This window comes from Dendrobates tinctorius, unplaced genomic scaffold (genome assembly GCF_039654945.1).
Source record: "Dendrobates tinctorius isolate UK_male_01 unplaced genomic scaffold, ASM3965494v1 ptg000147l, whole genome shotgun sequence".
In the NCBI taxonomy this organism is placed as follows: domain Eukaryota; kingdom Metazoa; phylum Chordata; class Amphibia; order Anura; family Dendrobatidae; genus Dendrobates; species Dendrobates tinctorius.
This window is the reverse complement of record NW_027361814.1, coordinates 15,940,967-15,961,533: the sequence shown is the minus strand read 5'-3', so window position 1 is coordinate 15,961,533 and position 20,567 is coordinate 15,940,967. Positions and strand designations below refer to the sequence as shown.

Below are 20,567 nucleotides of genomic sequence, written 5' to 3'. Positions count from 1 at the left end.
AAAGTTCATTGGAGTTCTATGGTCACATCTTCTCGGCGGAAGGAGTACGACTTGATCCCAAGAAATTGGAATCCATCAGAGCAGCCTCAATTCCACAGAATGCCAGTGAAGTGCGCTCTTTTCTTGGAATGGCCAGCTACTGTGCTAGATATATTCCAGCACTCCATTAAGGGAACTTTCAAAACAAAGTTGTGTCTTTCAATGGTCCCAGGACTGTCAGGCCTCTTTTGAAACAATTATAAATGAACTCTGCTCAACAACCACCATGGCCTATTTTGACCCAGCTCTTCAAACTGAACTCATTGTGGAGGCCAGTCCTGTGGGACTGGATGCTATTTTAGTGCAATACAAGGATGACAATCAAAGTCCCCACATCGTTTCTTATGCAAGCAAAAGCTTAACAAGCACTGAAAGAAAATATTCACAATCTGAAAAAGAAAGTTTGGCAGTTGTCTGGGGATGTGAACACTTTCACTTATTTCTCTATGGAACTCCCTTCACCACTGTCACAGATCATCAAGCTCTCCTTACAATTGTAAAATTGTTCACAAACCTGGAAAATATAGCAATCCGGCTGATTATGTCTCAAGACATCCTGTGAATGATGATATACCTGGGCATTCCTCCATAGAGGAATACGTACGATTTGTTGCAGCTCACGCCATGCCAAAAGCACTTTCTGTTAATCAATTTGTGAATACAACAACAAGTGACAAGAGACTCTGTGCCTTAATACAAATCATCCAAAATTGAAGGTGGCATGAAATTCAAACAGAAAAATTTCCTGATTCTGGGATTGATCTGAAGGAAATAAAACTATTTTCAAATGTACGCGAGGAATTGTCAGTCACTGAAGAGCACCTCATCCTTTGAGGTACCAAACTGATTGTACCTATGGCCTTGCCCAACTTAGTCATACAGATAGCACACGAAGGTTATCTAGGAATTGTTGGTACAAAAAAGTTACTCAGAGAAAAAGTGTGGTTCCCAAATATGGATCAATTGGTGGAAGAGAAGATTAGACACTGCTCCACTTGTCAATTAATTACTCCATCATCAATTATAGAGCCACTACAAATGTCTCCGTTACCTACTGCTGTCTGGGAGGAAGTGGCAGTCGACATATATGGACGATTACCAAATGGCCAACACATTCGAGTAACAATTGATGAATATTCTACATACCCTGTTCTTTCGTTCATCTCTTCAACGTCTACTAATAGTGTCATACCAGAACTGGACGACATATTCTCTGTATATGGCATTCCAAGGTTGTTTAAATCAGACAATGGACCTCCATTCAATGGACATATGTTTACACAGTTTTCTGAATACTTAGGGTTCAGCCACAGGAAAAATCACACCTTGCTGGCTGCAAGCCAATGGAATTGTAGAACATTTCATGTGCACTATGGGGAAACGAATCAAGGCAGCTAGTCTGGAGCACACTCCATTGAAACAGTCACTATACAAATTCTTGCACAACTGTCGCAATACACCACATTCCACCACTAATGCTGCTCCATCTCATCTAATGTTCAGCAGAACTCTTCTTATACGGATCCCTGATGTGACCAGCCATCCCCTACCAAGTGATTCTTCAGTGCGATCAACAGATTTCTCTAACAAGCAAGCCATGAAACATTATGCAGACAGAAGGCGAAGGGCACAGCCAAGTGCCATCAAAAGAGGTGATGTCGTTGTTGTGCATCAAAGATCAACCAACAAAACCTCAGCTGTATATAGTCCGACATAATGTAATGTTACTGAGAGAAGAGACAACATGGTCACGACTGAACAAGATGGACACTCTATAACCCGAAATTCCTTACATTTTAAAATTATACCGCCGAACAATGGTAATGAACTCCCACCGGTGGAAGATTTGGTTCCCGATGGTGGAAAGGGCCAACAGGGGGTAGGTGATCCGTCAGCAATGGACACCCCCAATGAACCCAGACATTACCTGCACGGGAAAGAAGGGTTCCATCGAGACTTATTGAAGAGATGTAATTAAAATGTATGATTTGGAAATGAACAAATAAGACAATACAGACATATGTCTTTTCTTGGATGTTTCTTTTTTTTGTCTTTTCTTTTCGCGTTGTTGCCTTGTAGATATTGTTTTTTGAGGTTGTTGTTAGTATGTAAAAAAAAAAAAAGCGGGATGATGTAATGTATAATGTTTTGACCTGTCTCTTTAAGAAAAGGAAGTCTTGTGACTTGAAAGTTATAGACAGGAAGTGGGTCAGGGAAGTTTCAGTCTAGACTGATGAGAGAAATGTTATAATGTGTGCTGGAGGAAGAAGGAGAAGAATAAAATACAGTTAAAGCGTTCTCTCTTGAATTCCTTATACCGTGTGGACATTACAGCTTAGAAGGAGGGAAGAAAAAAAGCAAATATGCAAAAGGAAACATTAGCCACCGAGGAAAGGAGTTAATGCAACATCACCATCTAATTTTCCGTACCATCATACAGGCCTTTATGTAGCTGAAGACGTGGGCAGTGATGGTGAATTCCTCTCCTTGTACCACAGAGTAAGGGGAAATCAGGTCAATGAAATATGGCTGAAAGATGGTGAGTCCAACACCACTGGCCTCCCCAAAACCAGACTTGCCCAGGCAGAATGCATCCGTCTCCCATGTGGTGATACTATGTGGAGTAGTCAGGTTTAATGTAATATGTCCTTGTGGACTGAAAAGCAAGAAAAAACATTATGTTCAAATTGCTTTAAAATAAAAATATATACAGGATATATATTGCTGAGCTTTAGGGTCTCAATGTCTAATTTTCTTGTTCTCCATAATAGAAAGTTTGATGTCCAGGAGTAAGGATGTATATGGTATACCATTATTGTGGAATCACTCGTATCCTGCAGTTTTGTCCTTGTATCTTGCAGTTTTGTGCTATGCAGGCTTTATCTGTAGTTATCCCTAAGCTCAGCTCCTGGGAGGTGTGGATTAGCTACTATGATGCCTTACATTGGCTGCACACACAGAAGAGGAGGTCCTGTTCTATCCATACAGCTGCTCCATGTTCCTTGTACCTTCCTTGTATGCTTGTACCCTCTCAAGCCCATAGATATTTTTGGGTTTCAGCTTATAGCCTGATCTTTTTGTGGATGGTTTTTATCAGCAAATTAAACATCAGTTAAAGGATATTGTGACATCGGCGGTTATGCCCGCCGATGCCCCTTTCACTGCGGCGGCCGCTGCGGCATCCCCTCACCTGCGCGCTCCCGCTCGGTCACGTGCCCGCCGTCAGTTCCTCTTCTCCTCGGCTCCTCCCCGCTCCCTGGTTCGCGCTCGCCGCCGTCTTTCCTCTCTCTTCCATGATGGGCGGCGCTGAGGGGCGGGCCTGGTCTTCCCTGCGATGGGCGGCGCCGAAGGGCGGGTTTTGGTGACGAGCATCCGGGGGCTGCTGTACTTCAGGCGTCCTCGCAGTTAGGAGGACGCCTGACGATCGTGTAGTTTTCCTGCACTCTCTGGCCTCTACAGTTCTACTGTAGCTTTCCGCATTCCGCCTGACACTCCCTGTCGCTTCCTTTCTCCTGCGTCCTTCCCTCCCAGCCTGCCTGTGCACTGTCTCCCATCTCCGGTGCCGTCCTCCTCCTTCTGCCCGTCTAGGTCCTTCCACGTACCGTTGCCTTCCCTCTCCTTCTGTCCGTGGAGCCGTCCCTCTTGGTTCCGGCTGTCGCGCCTCCGTCCTCTGTGGTCCTGCCCCAAACGATCCCTGTATAGGGGTCGGTCTTCACCTGGTGTGCTCGACCCTGGGGCTCCGGATCCGCGATCCAGAGGGTCCACTCTCTATCTTAGGTACCCCTAGCGTTACAGTATCGTCAGGCCATGGACCCCGCCGGTGCCGCGGCTGCCACTCAAAAGGAACTGCTCTTCCTTAGAGAAAATCAGAACCGTATCATGTCATTCATGAAGACCATGGACACCCGGCTCTCCGCTCTTCAGACCGCAGACCCAGCACACGCACCCCTATTAGTCAGTCTCCAGCAGGAGCTCGCACAACAGCGCGATGCTCAGTCTCACATTTTGGGGTATATGGCCTCCGTGGATGATAGGCTGCTTTCTTTGCAGTCCTCCACGGCCGCTTCCACCCTAGCCCGGGACACCGTCTCTACTCCCCCTCCCCGTCTCGGTAAACCACCCAGGTACTGTGGGGACCCAAAATTGTGTAGGGGATTTTTAAATCAGTGCAGGTTGCACTTTGATCTTTCGCCCCAACAGTATCCTACGGACCGTGCTAAAGTGGCCTTTATAATCTCCCACCTTGAGGGGGAGGCGTTGGCTTGGGTGAATCCATTATGGGAGAGGGATGACCCGGTGGTGACCAACATCCAGTGTTTTTTGGAGACATTTCGCAAGGTTTTCGATGAACCTGGACGCCTTGCTTCCTCCACTGAGGCCCTTTTTAACCTCTGCCAGGGGTCCCTTACGGTAGGGCAATACGCCATCCGTTTTCGGACCTTGTCCTCGGAGCTGGGGTGGAATAATGAAGCCCTGGTTGGTGCGTTTTGGAGAGGACTTTCTGGTAAAATCAAAGACGAGTTGGCCGGGCGTGACCTCCCTACCACCCTGGAGGATCTCATCTCCTTGGCTACTCGCATTGATCTGCGTTTTCAGGAGCGCGCCCGAGAGTCGGCTAGGGAGAAGAGGTCCTTTAGGTTATACCAAGCTCCTATTCCGCGCACCGTTGCCCCTCCTAGTAACACCGCTCCTGAGCCCATGCAAGTTGATCGCATCAAGTTGTCTGAACAACGGCGTAGGGAGAGAATGTCCAAGGGACTCTGTCTCTATTGTGGAGGGGCCAACCACTTCATACGCACTTGTCCTGAGAGACCGGGAAACGCATCCGCCTAGGCCAGGTAGGAGAGGGCCCCCTAGGTGATTCTACCCCCTCTCTTCCACTTACTGTTTCAGCTCTGCTTATTTCAGGACGGGGGCGTAGCTCTGTGGAGGCGTATGTGGACTCGGGCGCGGCAGGCAACTTCATCCACCAGGAGGAGGTGGACAGGCTCCAGATTCCCGTGGTCGTCCTAAGTAATCCTCGAGCAATCACCTCCGTTGACGGCAAACCTCTTCCTGGGCTCGTCACCTCGGTAACCACTGAAGTAAACCTGCAAGTTGGCGCCCTCCACTCTGAAAGGATTGCCTTTTATGTTTTGCCTCAGTTGTCCCACGCCATTCTTTTGGGGCTACCTTGGCTCAGGCGGCATGAGCCTGTTATCGATTGGCGCTCCGGAGAGATCCTGCGCTGGGGGCACGCCTGCCATGCAAGCTGTTTACGTAACCTGGTTCGTCCCCAGCCTCAGCGCAAGCCTACAGACCTCCCTGGTCTTCCTGTGCCATATCACGCTTATGCTGATGTTTTCTGCAAAAGAGAGGCGGATTCCCTGCCACCGCACCGGTCTTATGACTGCCCCATCGACCTGATGCCTGGAGCGATTCCTCCCAGAGGTAGAACATACCCTCTCTCTCCAGCCGAGACCACTGCCATGACGGAATATATCCACGAAAACCTCTCCAAGGGGTTTATCCGAAAGTCTTCCTCTCCTGCAGGCGCAGGTTTTTTCTTCGTCCGGAAGAAAGATGGATCACTGCGGCCTTGCATTGATTACCGGGGCCTGAACAAAATCACCATCAAGAATCGTTACCCTCTTCCGTTGATTCCGGAGCTTTTTGACCGGTTGAGAGGAGCCCGGATCTTCACGAAGTTAGACCTGCGGGGAGCTTACAATTTGGTCCGAATCCATGCTGGGGACGAGTGGAAAACGGCCTTCAATACTCGTGACGGGCATTATGAATATCTAGTCATGCCATTTGGCCTTTGCAATGCCCCCGCTGTGTTCCAAGAATTTATCAATGAGGTATTCCGGGATCTACTCTATTCTTGTGTTGTCATCTACCTGGACGACATCCTCGTTTTCTCCCCCGATCTGCCTTCTCATCGCAGGAGTGTACGCTTGGTCTTGCATCGTCTCAGAGAGAACCAACTCTACGCCAAGATCGAGAAATGCCTTTTTGAGCAGTCGTCACTACCCTTCTTGGGGTATGTCGTTTCCGACTCCGGTCTAAGCATGGATCCCGAAAAACTCGATGCGGTTCTCAAGTGGCCTCGTCCTGTGGGGATTAAGGCCATCCAGCGGTTTCTTGGGTTCGCAAACTATTACCGCCAGTTTGTGCCTCACTTTTCCACGGTTACCAAACCCATCACGAACCTGACCCGTAAAGGAACGAAGACCAACAGCTGGTCCCCTGAAGCGGAGGAAGCTTTCCAAACTCTGAAACGTTCTTTTGCCTCAGCACCCATTTTGCATCGGCCTGTGGCCAGCAGACCCTTTGTCCTGGAAGTGGATGCCTCCTCCACTGGAGCTGGGGCGGTCTTGTCCCAGCAGGCTTCGTCCGGACGGCTGGTTCCATGCGGTTTTTTCTCTAAAATCTTTTCACCGGCGGAGTGCAACTACTCCATTGGAGACCGTGAATTACTGGCCATTAAGATGGCCTTAACTGAATGGCGGTATTTACTCGAGGGAGCTGTACATCCCTTTACCATCCTCACAGACCACAAAAACCTGGCCTATCTGCAATCCGCCCAAAGGCTCAATGCCCGACAAGCCAGGTGGGCCTTGTTTTTTTCCCGCTTTGACTTCCAACTTCACTTTCGACCGGGTAATAGGAACATCAAGGCCGATGCCCTTTCCAGGTCGTTGCAGTCTTCAGAGAGGGACGAAATCCCATCCTGTATCATCGAGCCTTCCAGGATGATCACCGTGGCTCCTGTGAATTTTGCTACCCCTCCGCCCGGTAAGACCTTCGTCCCTCCAGGCAAACGTATAGAGGTGTTGTGCTGGGGACATTCCTCCAAAATTGCTGGACACGTGGGGACCAAGAAGACTCTCTTCCTGCTTTCCCGGTATTATTGGTGGCCTACGCTTCGCCAGGATGTGATGGACTACGTGGCCTCTTGCACAATCTGTGCCCAGAACAAGGTGGCTAGGACCTTGCCCGCCGGTCTTCTTCATCCGTTACCAGTTCCTGAAGCCCCCTGGCAACAGATCGCCATGGACTTTGTGACCGATTTGCCCCGCTCGGCCGGATGTACCACCATCTTAGTCGTGGCAGATCGCTTTTCTAAGATGGCCCATTTTATTCCCTTATCGGGACTACCGTCCGCCCCAAAGTTGGCTGAGATCTTCATCCACCAGGTCTTCAGGCTGCATGGTCTTCCTCAGCGGATTCTGTCGGATCGGGGGGTCCAGTTCACCTCCCGCTTCTGGAGGGCACTTTGCCGGCTTATGGGTACATCTCTCGACTTTTCCTCCGCATATCATCCTCAGACCAACGGGCAAGTGGAACGAATTAATCAGGGGTTAACCACCTTCCTACGTCACTTTACCAACGCTCATCAAGACGACTGGGTTGCGCTCTTACCTTGGGCTGAATTCTCACACAATAATCATCCCAGTGAATCTACCACCAGGTCTCCTTTTTTTGTGGTAACCGGTCAGAACCCAAATATTCCATTGCCTTTTTCTACCTCTACCGAGGTACCCGCAGCTGATTCTCTTGCTAAAAAATTCTCGCAGATTTGGAGAGAGACCCGGGATGCGCTCAAAAGTGCCAACGACCGAATCAAGAAGCATGCAGACAAGAGACGGAAGGACGTACCCCCGTACCATCCTGGTGACAAAGTCTGGCTTTCAACTCGACATATCCGTCTGAGAGTTCCCTCTTACAAGCTGAGTCCTCGGTACATTGGACCGTTTGAGGTGATTGGACGTATTAATGCCGTGGCTTACAAACTAAAGTTGCCTGCTTCGCTCCGGGTGCCCAACGCCTTCCATGTCTCGCTCCTGAAACCCGTAGTCCTGAACCGGTTCCAACCGGTTTCCATCATTCCTCCTCCAGCCATCTCTGATAACGTCTTCGAGGTCAAGGACATCTTGGCTATGAAAAAAGCCCGGGGTAAGACCCTTTTTCTTATCGATTGGGTGGGTTTTGGTCCCGAGGAGAGGTCCTGGGAGCCCCGGGAGAATATCAACGCCCCTCGCATTCTAAAAAAGTTTTTGGCCAATCTCGCTAAGGGACGCCGTAAGGGGGGAGGTACTGTGACATCGGCGGTTATGCCCGCCGATGCCCCTTTCACTGCGGCGGCCGCTGCGGCATCCCCTCACCTGCGCGCTCCCGCTCGGTCACGTGCCCGCCGTCAGTTCCTCTTCTCCTCGGCTCCTCCCCGCTCCCTGGTTCGCGCTCGCCGCCGTCTTTCCTCTCTCTTCCATGATGGGCGGCGCTGAGGGGCGGGCCTGGTCTTCCCTGCGATGGGCGGCGCCGAAGGGCGGGTTTTGGTGACGAGCATCCGGGGGCTGCTGTACTTCAGGCGTCCTCGCAGTTAGGAGGACGCCTGACGATCGTGTAGTTTTCCTGCACTCTCTGGCCTCTACAGTTCTACTGTAGCTTTCCGCGTTCCGCCTGACACTCCCTGTCGCTTCCTTTCTCCTGCGTCCTTCCCTCCCAGCCTGCCTGTGCACTGTCTCCCATCTCCGGTGCCGTCCTCCTCCTTCTGCCCGTCTAGGTCCTTCCACGTACCGTTGCCTTCCCTCTCCTTCTGTCCGTGGAGCCGTCCCTCTTGGTTCCGGCTGTCGCGCCTCCGTCCTCTGTGGTCCTGCCCCAAACGATCCCTGTATAGGGGTCGGTCTTCACCTGGTGTGCTCGACCCTGGGGCTCCGGATCCGCGATCCAGAGGGTCCACTCTCTATCTTAGGTACCCCTAGCGTTACAGATATAATCTGGTCTTCAAAGAAAAATCTGCACGAAATCTATGTGACTGCAGAATCATGACAGTGTGCAATGTTACACTTGTAGGTGGGTGGTCAATCGATCGGATGTATGCAATTTCGATACTTGCAGTGACATGTTGACTAGTCTCATAGAAGAGAATTAAGAGAAGTCAAACGAGACTTGTCAGCATGTGACCACACATATCCAAATCACATATGTGAAATAACATGACTGCATACCTGCTCAGGTAACACATGGGAATCATGACAGTATGAACATTGCACACTTTCATGATTTAGCAATAATCTGCAGTCACACTGACTAAAGACTTTTCTTCGGCAGTCTTGTACCCACTGTATAGGGTATATCTTACTATTTTGGGAATGAACCTTTAACCATATGGCTGTGTGAATAGCAGCAGGAGATTTGGACACCTATAAATCTTTATCTTGAATTAAAATATTCCTTATCCATAGATTCTCCTGATGGTTAAAGATGTCATGATACCAGTGCTGGGTGACCGGCACTTCTGGGGTTAATGTTCTGATCTCAGTGCAGACTCTCACCTACACACCTGGGACCTATTATGGTGGCCTCTCATTGGTTCTGGGGAGGCTTCTTATTGCCTCAGGAAGCTCCCATCCCCTGTCAGTTATACTTTCGCCCTTGGCATAGTGTGGTGACCCCTGAGTGTGTTAGTGCTGTGTTCTGGTTGCTTGATTCTCTGTGTATGACTCGGTCTGTTCTCTGGATATTGCTTTGGATTCTGCTTGGTACCTTCTATGTCCGTTTGGTTTTTGATCTCTGCTTGGCCCTGACTATCCGTTCTGTCTCATCCCTGGTACTGTACTGATATCTTGTGTATGACCTTTGGCTTTGTCTGACCTTCCGTCTGTTTATCCCTCCTGTACCTCGCTTGCCTGTATTGTGCTTGACCTCTGCTTTGCCTGACTGAGTTTTATACCTTTTCTGAAAGCAGGACGCTAAGCCCCGCCCCCTTGCAGTCACATGACCGTTCACATGACCATAGGTCCTATGCCGGCTTGCTAAACTTCTACATTCAGGTCATGTGCATCTTTATTTTCTGGCTGTTCTTGTCTCCAGGGGTCCCTACGGTGCGGGTGAGTCCCTGCTTAGCGGAGGCTGTACGCCGACGCTGTCAAGACCCTGACAAAAGACACATAGTAAGAAAAATTAACATTACAGATTCCTGAATGTATACTTTCCTATGAAACATCTAGATTAATTGCCTATATGAGTGTTCTCTATTTATCAAAATTATATTATCATCAGTTGCTTTCCCTGAATATTAATTATGAGAAAGTAAAGACATAGTCTGGGTCTTTGCTAGAAATCCTTAAAGTCAACAGAAAACATAGACATGTCCTCACCCCACAGAAACTAAGTCAAAGAGCCATGTTTCTGGGAAAATTTTTCTTTTCATAGGCTTTTTCTGCTCTTCTTTACTTTTTGAATCTGTATAGGAGCAATGACATTGCAAGATAAGCATGAATGAAAATGCCTCACAAACAAAAAAAAAGATAATATGCAACTCATAAATAAGGGGTTGTCAATCTATCTCTGTAAAAAGTGTCCCTTGATGATAAGCAGATCAGTGATCACCTGTGTCTGATCTGTGGGGAAATCTTTGAGCGAGTATTTTGTTACCCTGCAGCACCACTACTGGAGAAATGAAGAACTACACTCTCCTCCCCAAACAATGAGCTGCCAGTGTAATACGTGGATGTGAACGTCCTCCAGAGAGAGAAATTCTTTAGTTACTATTCCTCAGTCCCGTTAAGAGAATGTCTGGAACAAGGGAACCCTTTCCTTAATTAGAAAAGCCCTAAAAACTATTAGAAAATAAGTGGTCTTCCTTAACCTGACAACTAGAAATGAGCAAATTTTTTGAAATTCAAATTATCCATTTTTGACAAATTTTCCCAGAAAATTCGATTAGTGACAAATCAAAAGTGCTCTAAAGCCTCTAATTGCTATTAAAAAGGTTTAAGTCACTACTGTCTTTTCTTGCACACTACTGTAATCTATTTTATTGCTGCGCTGTCGCACACCTTATGTACAGTTTATTCAGTATTTATGCCTTTCTCTCTCCTGATTCCCATCAAATCCATTTGCTCATCTCTGTGAACAATCCTTCTCCTTTATCATCAACTGGAGTTTTGGCAGACAACAAGTCAACGACAATGACTCCATAAATGAGATCCACCTCCTTTTTGTTAAATAGACTTAACCAATGGCTGTCAGAAGACCCTTCTTTTTTACTGGGGGACATCGATCTAGAAACACAAACTACCACTATAAATAGTGATTGCTAGGAACATAACTAGAATAGCTGAATAGGGCAGATTGGAAGAACAGATTTGCCAGAAAATGTGGATGAAGGTGGTAGAGGCTCTAGGGTTCTTGCCCCATGCGCCTTCTCCATAATCCCACCCTGGTATATTCTGTGATTGGGTTATGAATGATCTTGTGATTTAGTCTTTGTAATGGATAGGCACATAGGTGAAAACTAATAGGAGTCAAGTAAAACAACTTTCCCTACAAGTAGAGGATAGTACAGTAAATTGTTATAGGTGAAAGATATATACTGTACATACCGGGAGAACTCTGTGACACGACTTTCTTACGCTGATTGGAGATGCGCCTTGTGACGGTCGGAGCAGCGCACGTCACGGGTTTTCTTATCTTAGTATTTGTAAAAATCTTCAGATTGCTTTGCTGTTATTAATAAAGAACACATGTGAATAATGATGTTTCCTCCTTTCAGAGCTGCTGGGGGTCATTTATTATTCCCCCTATGGCAGTTTTTTGTAAGTGATATTTGTACAAAATTTTGCCTATTTTTGCGCATTTGTGCCAACAACAGAATTTTCCCAGAAATTGGGTAGAGTTTTTCAAAGGGTAGTGTGACATATCAACAAAAACAAATTTACTATAAAAACACAAAACATAAACAAGGGAGTATTCCACAATATTAGGTAAAGTCAATAATTATTATTAAGCGAGGAATCACACAGAAAAGAAAAATATTAAAAACATAGAAAATCCATGCAGAAAAAGGTGCTGTTGTGCTCCTGGTTATTCTGAACTTCAAACCTATAAAGCGAATACTGCTGCAATCAATCAGTGAAACAATACCTGAAATCTTCTTATATTCCAATTATCCAAGTGGAAACCTTTGTTATTTAGGCATGTCTATTCCCTCTTCCTTTCGTATCACTTTTACCTCTGTCAAGCTTGGTTTACTTAGTTGTGCAAAAATTTTGCCTCCTTTTTTCCCATTTGTGCCAAACACTGAATTGCACTGGTGATATTTATCTTGCGGAGACTCGCGTCTCTGCAAGATAAATAGATATGCTGCGGTCTGTAAAGACGCGCCGCATATCCGTCTCCTCAGGGAAGCCGCGGGCACCAGTGCACACATAGTGGGCATGGGATTTCTTGAAATCCCATCCACTATGCTGTAACATCTGACCGCTGTGGGTTGGATGCTGCGGATGTATGCAGCATCCAACCCGCAGTGTTTACTGACCGTGGGAGCATACCCTAAGAGCTTGTTCACGTGTTGAGCATTTGCAGCATTTTTTCAGCACCAGCATGCAACATGTCAATTCTTTCATCATTTTTGCAATGTTTTTCACCAATTCAATTGAGTGCATAAAAAGCAAGTAAAAACACATAAAAATATGCATTTTAAATGCCGTTTTTCTTGTAAAGAGATGTTTTTTATTTTGTCCAAAGAAGTCCTCAATGTGTGAACATACCCTGAATGATTTTCTCATATGCCAATAATAAACAAACAAATACATTTCCGTGTCTCTTCCACCCATTACAGTGATGAAAATGGACAATACATGGATGGCATTGTGTGCTGGCTGGGATTTTTCCCAGACCCATACAAATGTATGGGTGATTTTTTATCCATGACTCAGATAAAAAACAGTCAATGGACCAAGGGCTATAGTGAATACGCCTTCTATTCATGAAAATCACAGAGAGAACGTGGGTGAAAACTGACGTCTGAATGGAGACTAAAACAACATATTTGTAATACAGTACATTCACCAGATTCTGTGGCAAGTAAGACATTTTCTCAGACATTATTACCTTGAGCATCATGTACACATCAGCGTCCCCATGGTACCATGCTGCCTCTTGGATTCCAGCTTGAAGATCCTTCTCATTTCTCAAACAGGGATATTTTTCAAAATCTTCAATTGAGTAAGGAAAACCTCGCTTGTTCACCTTTAGCCAATATTTAATTGTTCTAAGCTTTGTGAAAGAAAAAAAAATTGTTCCAAGGTCAGTAAGATCCTTTAAGTCAGATGACAGGAACAATTTTTTCTGCCAAGGGCCATTTATATATTTATACCATCCTTCGGGGGACTGTACAAATCGCGCTCTATTTCCTCCCACAAAGTATGTCCTGACATTGGCACTGGTGCCAGAATGAAATCTTTCATTGCACGTATCTCAGCATTCATGTGAAAAGCTATGATGGTCTATGACCCTGGGCCTTTAGCTGTCGCAAAAAACATAACTCCCAACATACCAAAATTACAGAGGCCGTCATTGTATGCTGGGGCGTGGAGTATTGCAAAATCTGGAGAGCTAATGCATCAATATTATTCTGATCTACTAATCTAATCTCCTGCATGATTAGAAAGTGCTGGGAGTACAGCATTGATGACTTGCACCTTTCAGATAAGGTATCTGTAGGAAATAGATCAGCACAGCAGAGTTTAGCTGGGTCGCATTAAAAAACAATTCTAACTTCTTTTCTCCTCTCATAGCACTGTCAGATCTGCTGTTCTGCCCTTCCCCCCACACTGCTTGTCTGGTGATGAGTCACACTTATGTCTATTGTGCTCAAAGTAACTTTTGAACACAACAGATATAAGTCTTATTACTGACACAATGGACAAGCAGTTTGGGGATTTGGGCACTTTCTAATCCTGCAGGAGGTTAGACTAAGAGATCAGATCTGTATCCTTACATCTCACACACTGAGATATCTAAGCTTTTGTGAGAGTGTGTTCTTTTTCTGCTGTGTTGCTGCTTGATTATGACTGGATTAAAAACATCTTACACCACGTGCCCATACTAGGAAGCGCCTGTCTTAATCCTGTTCATTTAGACACTGTTCATATGTTCAGGTTTTAAATACATTAGATAGGGACTGTTCCATTAAGGGTTACCTTGACGAGGTGGAGTGGCTTGATATACACTTTTTTGCAAAAAAAGTATCGACTAAATACCCTGTATTTGTTGTCATCTTTTTACCAGCACTTGCTGATTATTGTCATATATTTTTTACTGCAGGGTATTTTTGCACATTTGTTATTCTGTGCTTTCCTTTTGATTATGACTGGGCAATTTATACAGGGACAACAATTACATGCCCCCAATGAAAACTATATAATAACACCCACTTGGACTTAACAAAAGTTAACTTATTGGGTGCCAGTCCAGATCATTTGATTTCTAATATCTCTGCAACAGAGAGAAAACATTATATTGCACTCTACAGCTACTATTACATTGCATGTCCTGTTCAGGATAAAGAATTTGGTGAAAGTTCCTCTTTAACTAATTTATCAATTTTATAATATTAGAATTGCCTTTTTATCCCTGTGGATGAAAAGTGATTTAGACATCAATATCTGAAAGGGTTCTTTACAGTTAGAGTAATCAGATTGTGAAAACATCCATGTATATATCTGAGATTTTATATATCACTTTATCATATGCAGGGTGCGCCATTTACATGGATACACCTAAATAAAATGGGAATGGTTGGTGATATCAACTTCCTGTTTATGGCACATTAGTATATGGGAGGGGGAAAACTTTTCAAGATGGGTGGTGACAATGGTGGCCATTTTGAAGGTGGCCATTTTGGATCCAACTTTATTTTTTCCAATGAGAAGAGGGTCATGTGACACATCAAACTTATTGAGAATTTCACAAGAAAATCAATGGTGTGTTTGGTTTTAACATAGCTTTATTCCTTCATGAGTTATTTACAAGTTTATGACCACTTATAAAATGTGCTCAAAGTGCTGCCCATTGTGTTGGATTGTCAATGCAACCCTCTTCTCCCACTCTTGACACACCGATAGCAACACCACAGATGAAATGCTAGTCTAAGGGGGTCAGATTCCTTGTAGGATTGCTCGGACCTGACACCCATAATGTGGTGGTGTACCATCATGCTGGAAAAACTCAAGTAACGTGCCATCTTCAGTGCTTAAAGAGGGCAACATATCATCATGTAGCAATTTCAGATATCCAGTGGCATTGAGGTTTCCACTGATGAAGAATGGCCCCACTATCTTTGTACCCCATATACCACACCATACCATCAATAATGAGTGTCAAGTCCGAGCATTCCTACAAGAACAGTTTCCTGGAAAGTTGATTGGCCGTCATGGGCCAAGCACACAATTGTTTTTCTTGTGAAATTCTCAATAAGTTTGATGTGTCACATGACCCTCTTCACATTGAAAAAATAAAGTTGGATCCAAAATGGCTGACTTCAAAATGGCCACCATGGTCACCACCCATCTTGAAAAGTTCCCCCTTCCCATGTACTAATGTACCACAAACAGGAAGTTGATATCACCAACCATTCCCATTTAATTTTGGTGTATCCATATAAATGGCTCACCCTGTATTCTAACGAGGCTGCTTCTGGAGCAATCCAATCACCATGTACAGTATAAGTGAATGCAAGGTATTGATTTATTGACTGCTTAGGAGCATTGAATCTCACCATTGAACTGAGGTCATCAAACGTTCTTCGCTTACTATTCATTAATAGTCCTGTATCCACTGAGCGCACAGAACACAGTGATCCAGAATCTGCTTGAACTTCCAGATTCACTTTTTCTCCCGGCCGCACTTCTTCTTTGGAGAACTTAAGCACAACCTGCCATGAAACAATATGATGTACATGCTGAAAATTCAGTGATCATTGTAAAACAACCATTTTCTTGGAATAGAAAATCAGGGGGTTGTCCACTTTGACAATAATAAAAAAGGATAGAATGGATTAAAAAAAATAAAATAAAAGCTGTACTCTGATTTTACTTTAATTCTGATACTGTCTGTTACTGTGACGTTCTCTAATCTGCAACAATGCTGACATCTAGTCACACATTGTATACATTTGACCAATGTAGCCAATCACTTGCTCAGCAGGTGCCCTCAGAATCCAGTGTTTGGCTTAGGCCTGTTTCACACATCCGTCTGTTACCATCAGTCAAAATCCGCCGTTTTACATACAAAACGGATCCGCCATTTTACTTGGCGGATCCGTTTTTTTCCCCATTGAGTTGCATTACCGGCAGATCTTGATGGATGGCCATCCGTTGGATCCGTTTTTTGTGGATCCGCCAAAATTTTGGCATCCGCCAACATGCCTGGACGGACAATGCAACGTTTTTTTCAGGCGTCCAGATCCGCATTTTACATTGCGCATGCCCGGAGGACTTGACTCAGCCGCAAATTTAACCCTAAACTCTGTTCTGGCGGCTGAAAAAAATCTCTCTCTCGACTGCGGTTCCTTTAAATTTCCTCCTTCGCCAGATCCATAAAAAAAACGGTCCGGTGGCACACATTGATGTCCGTACACAGTCGGATCCGTTTTCCACCATTTTGGCGGATTACAACTGACAGAAAAGACTGATGTGTGAAACAGGCCTTAGTGGTCATTACTAGAGATGAGCAAATCCAAACTTAAAAGTCCGGGGTCATGGACTTTCCCCAAAAATCTGTTGCAATGTTCGGAGTTCCGAGTGAAGTCTGAGAGAGAGAGAGAAAGAGAAAGAGAAAAAAAATTGTGGTTCAAATGTCCGGGTCACCATTGTTTTCAATGAGTTTCTGGTTGAAGTTCGGGTACAGTTTTGGTATCCAAACCGAACTTTGGATTAAAGTTTGGATCGGGCTCCAGAACTTGAATGGGTCTGTTCATCCCTAGTCATTTCTTGTCTCTAGAGAAGTACCAGAAAGTTCGTGTTAGGCACTGGTATTGTTCCACTGCACAGGATAGATGCCAAGCCTTGTCTGGTGCTGTGGGCTCCCATTCAGGCCCAGCCGCTGGGAAGACTGCTCAGCACAGACTCCGGTCCCAGCGCCTTGCTCGGACTAATGCTGTATGTGTGGTTACTGCTGGCTCTCCAGCTAAGTCTATGGTAACCACTGGTATACACATGCAGCAGTACGCTCCGGAGCCTTAGTCCAGAAATCATGTTACTGAGCATGTCCTTGAGGTGGCGCTGGCTCATTGGTGCTCGGTCATCAGCTGCTCTGGTGATGTGGCAGCTCCGGATTGGTCCACGGGCAAGGTCCTGTCTGACTTAACTTGAGCTGTACGTATAAAAGGCTCTCAGGGGCGCACGCTGGTGCGCTAGCATCATTTATGGTGGATGTGTGAGGTGATATGCCACTACTCTGACTGCACGTGTGTGTTAGTTCTCCTGAGTTTTAGCCAGTTAGGGCTTTTTGTACCTGCTTGGCTTTGGCATCTGTATCCAGTTGTGTGTGCAGTTAGCACAGCTGAGGTACAGAGCAAGTTTCAACCTAAAAGCTTTTGCTCCCCAGTGAAGTCTACAGGGTTTTTTTCCAGCTAGCGTTAGCTTAAAGGGGTTGTCTGGGCTTTTCACATAATCTCAGTACATATCTGGGCTGCAGAATTATGACAATAAGTAATTTACTTTCTGTCACTAGTTTGCATGGTTTTCTAGATATTCTGAACAGAACATCCAAGGGGGGTGTTATGGCATTGAAATGAGAACTAGTCGTAACCTCCTACTCTACTCCAAACATGCCCTCTATAGCAACAACCCCACCCTCCATAGATACAGGCCCTCCCCGTAAACATGAAGAAGCCCTCATCACACAGTAACAAATCCTCCCCCTCTAGCAGCCTCATTGCAGAGCCTGTCCCAGAATACAGGACGATTTTCCCTCCTCACTAGTTTCACTTTCCATAGAACACTGTTCAGCATGTGTCTGGGGGAGGAGCAGCTGCTCTCTGCACTGAGAGTTACGACTAGATCTCATTTCAATGCCATAACACCCCCCCTTGGACGTTCTGTTCAGAATATCTAGAAAACCGTGCAAACTAGTGACAGAAAGTAAATTAATTATTGTCATAATTCTGCAGCCCAGATATGTACTGAGATTATGTGAAAAGCCCGGACAACCCCTTTAAACTTTTTCTTTTGACTCTGCGTCTGTTGTGGCCACATGTGCGATTGGCACTGGTCAGTCACAGAGTGGCCTTAACTCTTTAGTCCTTTCGCTCTGAGTGTGCAAGAGTGGTGAACACGTTGTGTTCTGTTTACACACTGTGACGCTTAACACTCTGCGTTTAGGTTGCTGCCTCGCAGTCTTTAGTTTGCCATTGTTCTCATTAGCAGCAGTTATTCATCTCTGCACGGTGGACCGCGGGTTGCGATCACACTTCACTATTATATTTTATTTAGTGCAATCCGCCAACCCTACAACCCTAGTGCGATCCCAATAATGTTTGTAAAGCGCTGTGGAATTAATGGTGGTATACAAATGAGTAAAATAAATAAATAAAAACATAAACCCTAACATGGGACTTGGAAGCAGTGGGAGATTAATAAGGTTTAGTATTTCTTCTCTGTCATGAAATTCTGAGCTTTTTATTTTAATGCTGAAGAAAACAACCCCTTTTGAACGGTCTGGTGTTTTTTTTCCCTGCAGTGCCGCTCCTGTTAATGTGTTGTGTCTGAAACTGTAGCTTTTCCCTATGTCCTGGTAAAAGGAACTGAGTTCCGATTTCATTTTTTTTATCCCCTTCTTCCAAGAGCCATCATTTTTAATTTTACTGTAAAATTAGGCTTTTCAGGGCTTGTTTATTTTTTGCAGGATGAGTTGTAATTTGATTAACACCATTCATTTTACCATACAATGTACCAGAAAAATTGGAAAAACTCCAAGTGCGTTGAAGATGCACAAAGAACTGCAATTCTGATGTTGGCTTTGGGTTTCGTTTTTATTGTGCCCCTTTTGTTGTATAATTGACTTAGGAACATTATTCTTCAGGTCAATATGATTACAGCTAGAAAATACATAGTAACATAGTTATTAAGGTTGAAGGGAGACTTTAAGTCCATCTAGTTCAACCCATATCCTATCCTAAATTGCCCTAACATGTTGATCCAGAGGAAGGCAAAAAAACCCATGTGACAAACAGTAAGCTTCACATTGGGGAAAAAAATTCCTTCCCGACTCCACATACGGCAATCAGACTAGCTCCCTGGATCAACGCAATATTAAGGAAACTAGTGTATATACCCTGTAATATTATACTTTTCAAGAAAGGCATCCAGTCCCTTCTTAAATTTTAGTAGGGAATCACTCATTACAACATCATATGGCAGAGAGTTCCATAGTCTCACTGCTCTTACAGTAAAGAATCCGTGTCTGTGAGTATGCTTAAACCTTCTTTCCTCCAGACGTAGAGGATGCCCCCTTGTCCCCGTCACAGGTCTAAGAGTAAAAAGATCATTAGAAAGGTCTTGGTATTGTCCCCGTATATATTTATACATTGTAATAAGATCACCCCTAAGCCTTCGATTCTCCAAACTAAATAACCCCAAGTGTAATAGCCTGTCTTGGTATTGCAGACCCCCTAGTTCCCTAATAACCTTGGTCGCTCTTCTCTGCACCCGCTCCAGTTCAGCTATGTCTTTCTTATACACCGGAGACCAGAACTGTACACAGTATTCTAAGTGTGGTCGCACTAGTGACTTATATAGAGGTAAAATTATGTTCTCCTCATGAGCATCTATGCCTCTTTTAATGCATCCCATTATTTTATTTGCCTTTGCAGCAGCTGCCTGACACTGGCCTCTAAATGTGAGTTTGTCGTCCACCCATACACCCAGGTCCTTTTCAGTGACTGTTTTGCCCAGTGTTTTACAATTAAGCACATAATTATACAACTTGATCGTTCTACCCAAGTGCATGACCTTACATTTATCCCCATTAAAGCTCATTTGCCATTTATCAGCCCAAGCTTCTAGTTTACATAAATCCTCCTGTAATATAAAATTGTCCTCCTCTGTATTAATTACACTGCAGAGTTTAGTGTCATCTGCAAATATTGAAATTCTACTCTCTATGCCCCCTACAAGGTCATTAATAAATAAGTTAAAAAGAAGCGGGCCCAAAACTGACCCTTGTGGTACCCCACTGCTAACCGTGACCCAGTCCGAGTGTGCTCCATTAATAACCACCCTTTGTTTCCTATCCCTGAGCCAGCTCTTAACCCACCTACACATATTTTCCCCTATCCCCATTGTTCTCATTTTATGTATCAACCTTTTGTGTGGCACCGTATCAAAAGCTTTTGAAAAGTCCATGTACACCACGTCCACTGCAGTCCCTTGGTCCAGTCCGGAACTTACCTCTTCATAAAAGCTTATCAGATTAGTCTGACAGGAACGGTCTCTTGTAAACCCATGTTGATATTGGGTCATAAGGTTATTCTTCTCCAGATACTCCAGTATAGTATCTCTTAGAAAACCCTCCAGGATTTTACCCACAGTTGAGGTTAAACTTACTGGCCTATAATTTCCAAGTTCAGTTTTTGTCCCCTTTTTGAATATTGGCACCACATTTGCTATACGCCAGTCCTGTGGTACAGACCCTGTTATTATGGAATCTTTAAAGATTAAAAATAATGGTCTATCTATTACTGTACTTAATTCCTGCAG

General features: G+C 45.0%; 1 protein-coding gene across 1 annotated transcript in view; it reads right to left on the bottom strand.

The window, feature by feature from the left end:
• The window catches only part of LOC141049750 (alpha-2-macroglobulin-like protein 1), a 160,939-nt gene that overhangs the window by 94,441 nt on the left and 45,931 nt on the right, over positions 1-20,567 (bottom strand). The window contains 5 exon segments of the mRNA XM_073546477.1: positions 2,470-2,695; positions 10,182-10,266; positions 11,409-11,529; positions 12,919-13,083; positions 15,587-15,742. Of these exon segments, the coding sequence (XP_073402578.1) occupies positions 2,470-2,695; positions 10,182-10,266; positions 11,409-11,529; positions 12,919-13,083; positions 15,587-15,742 (753 nt within the window).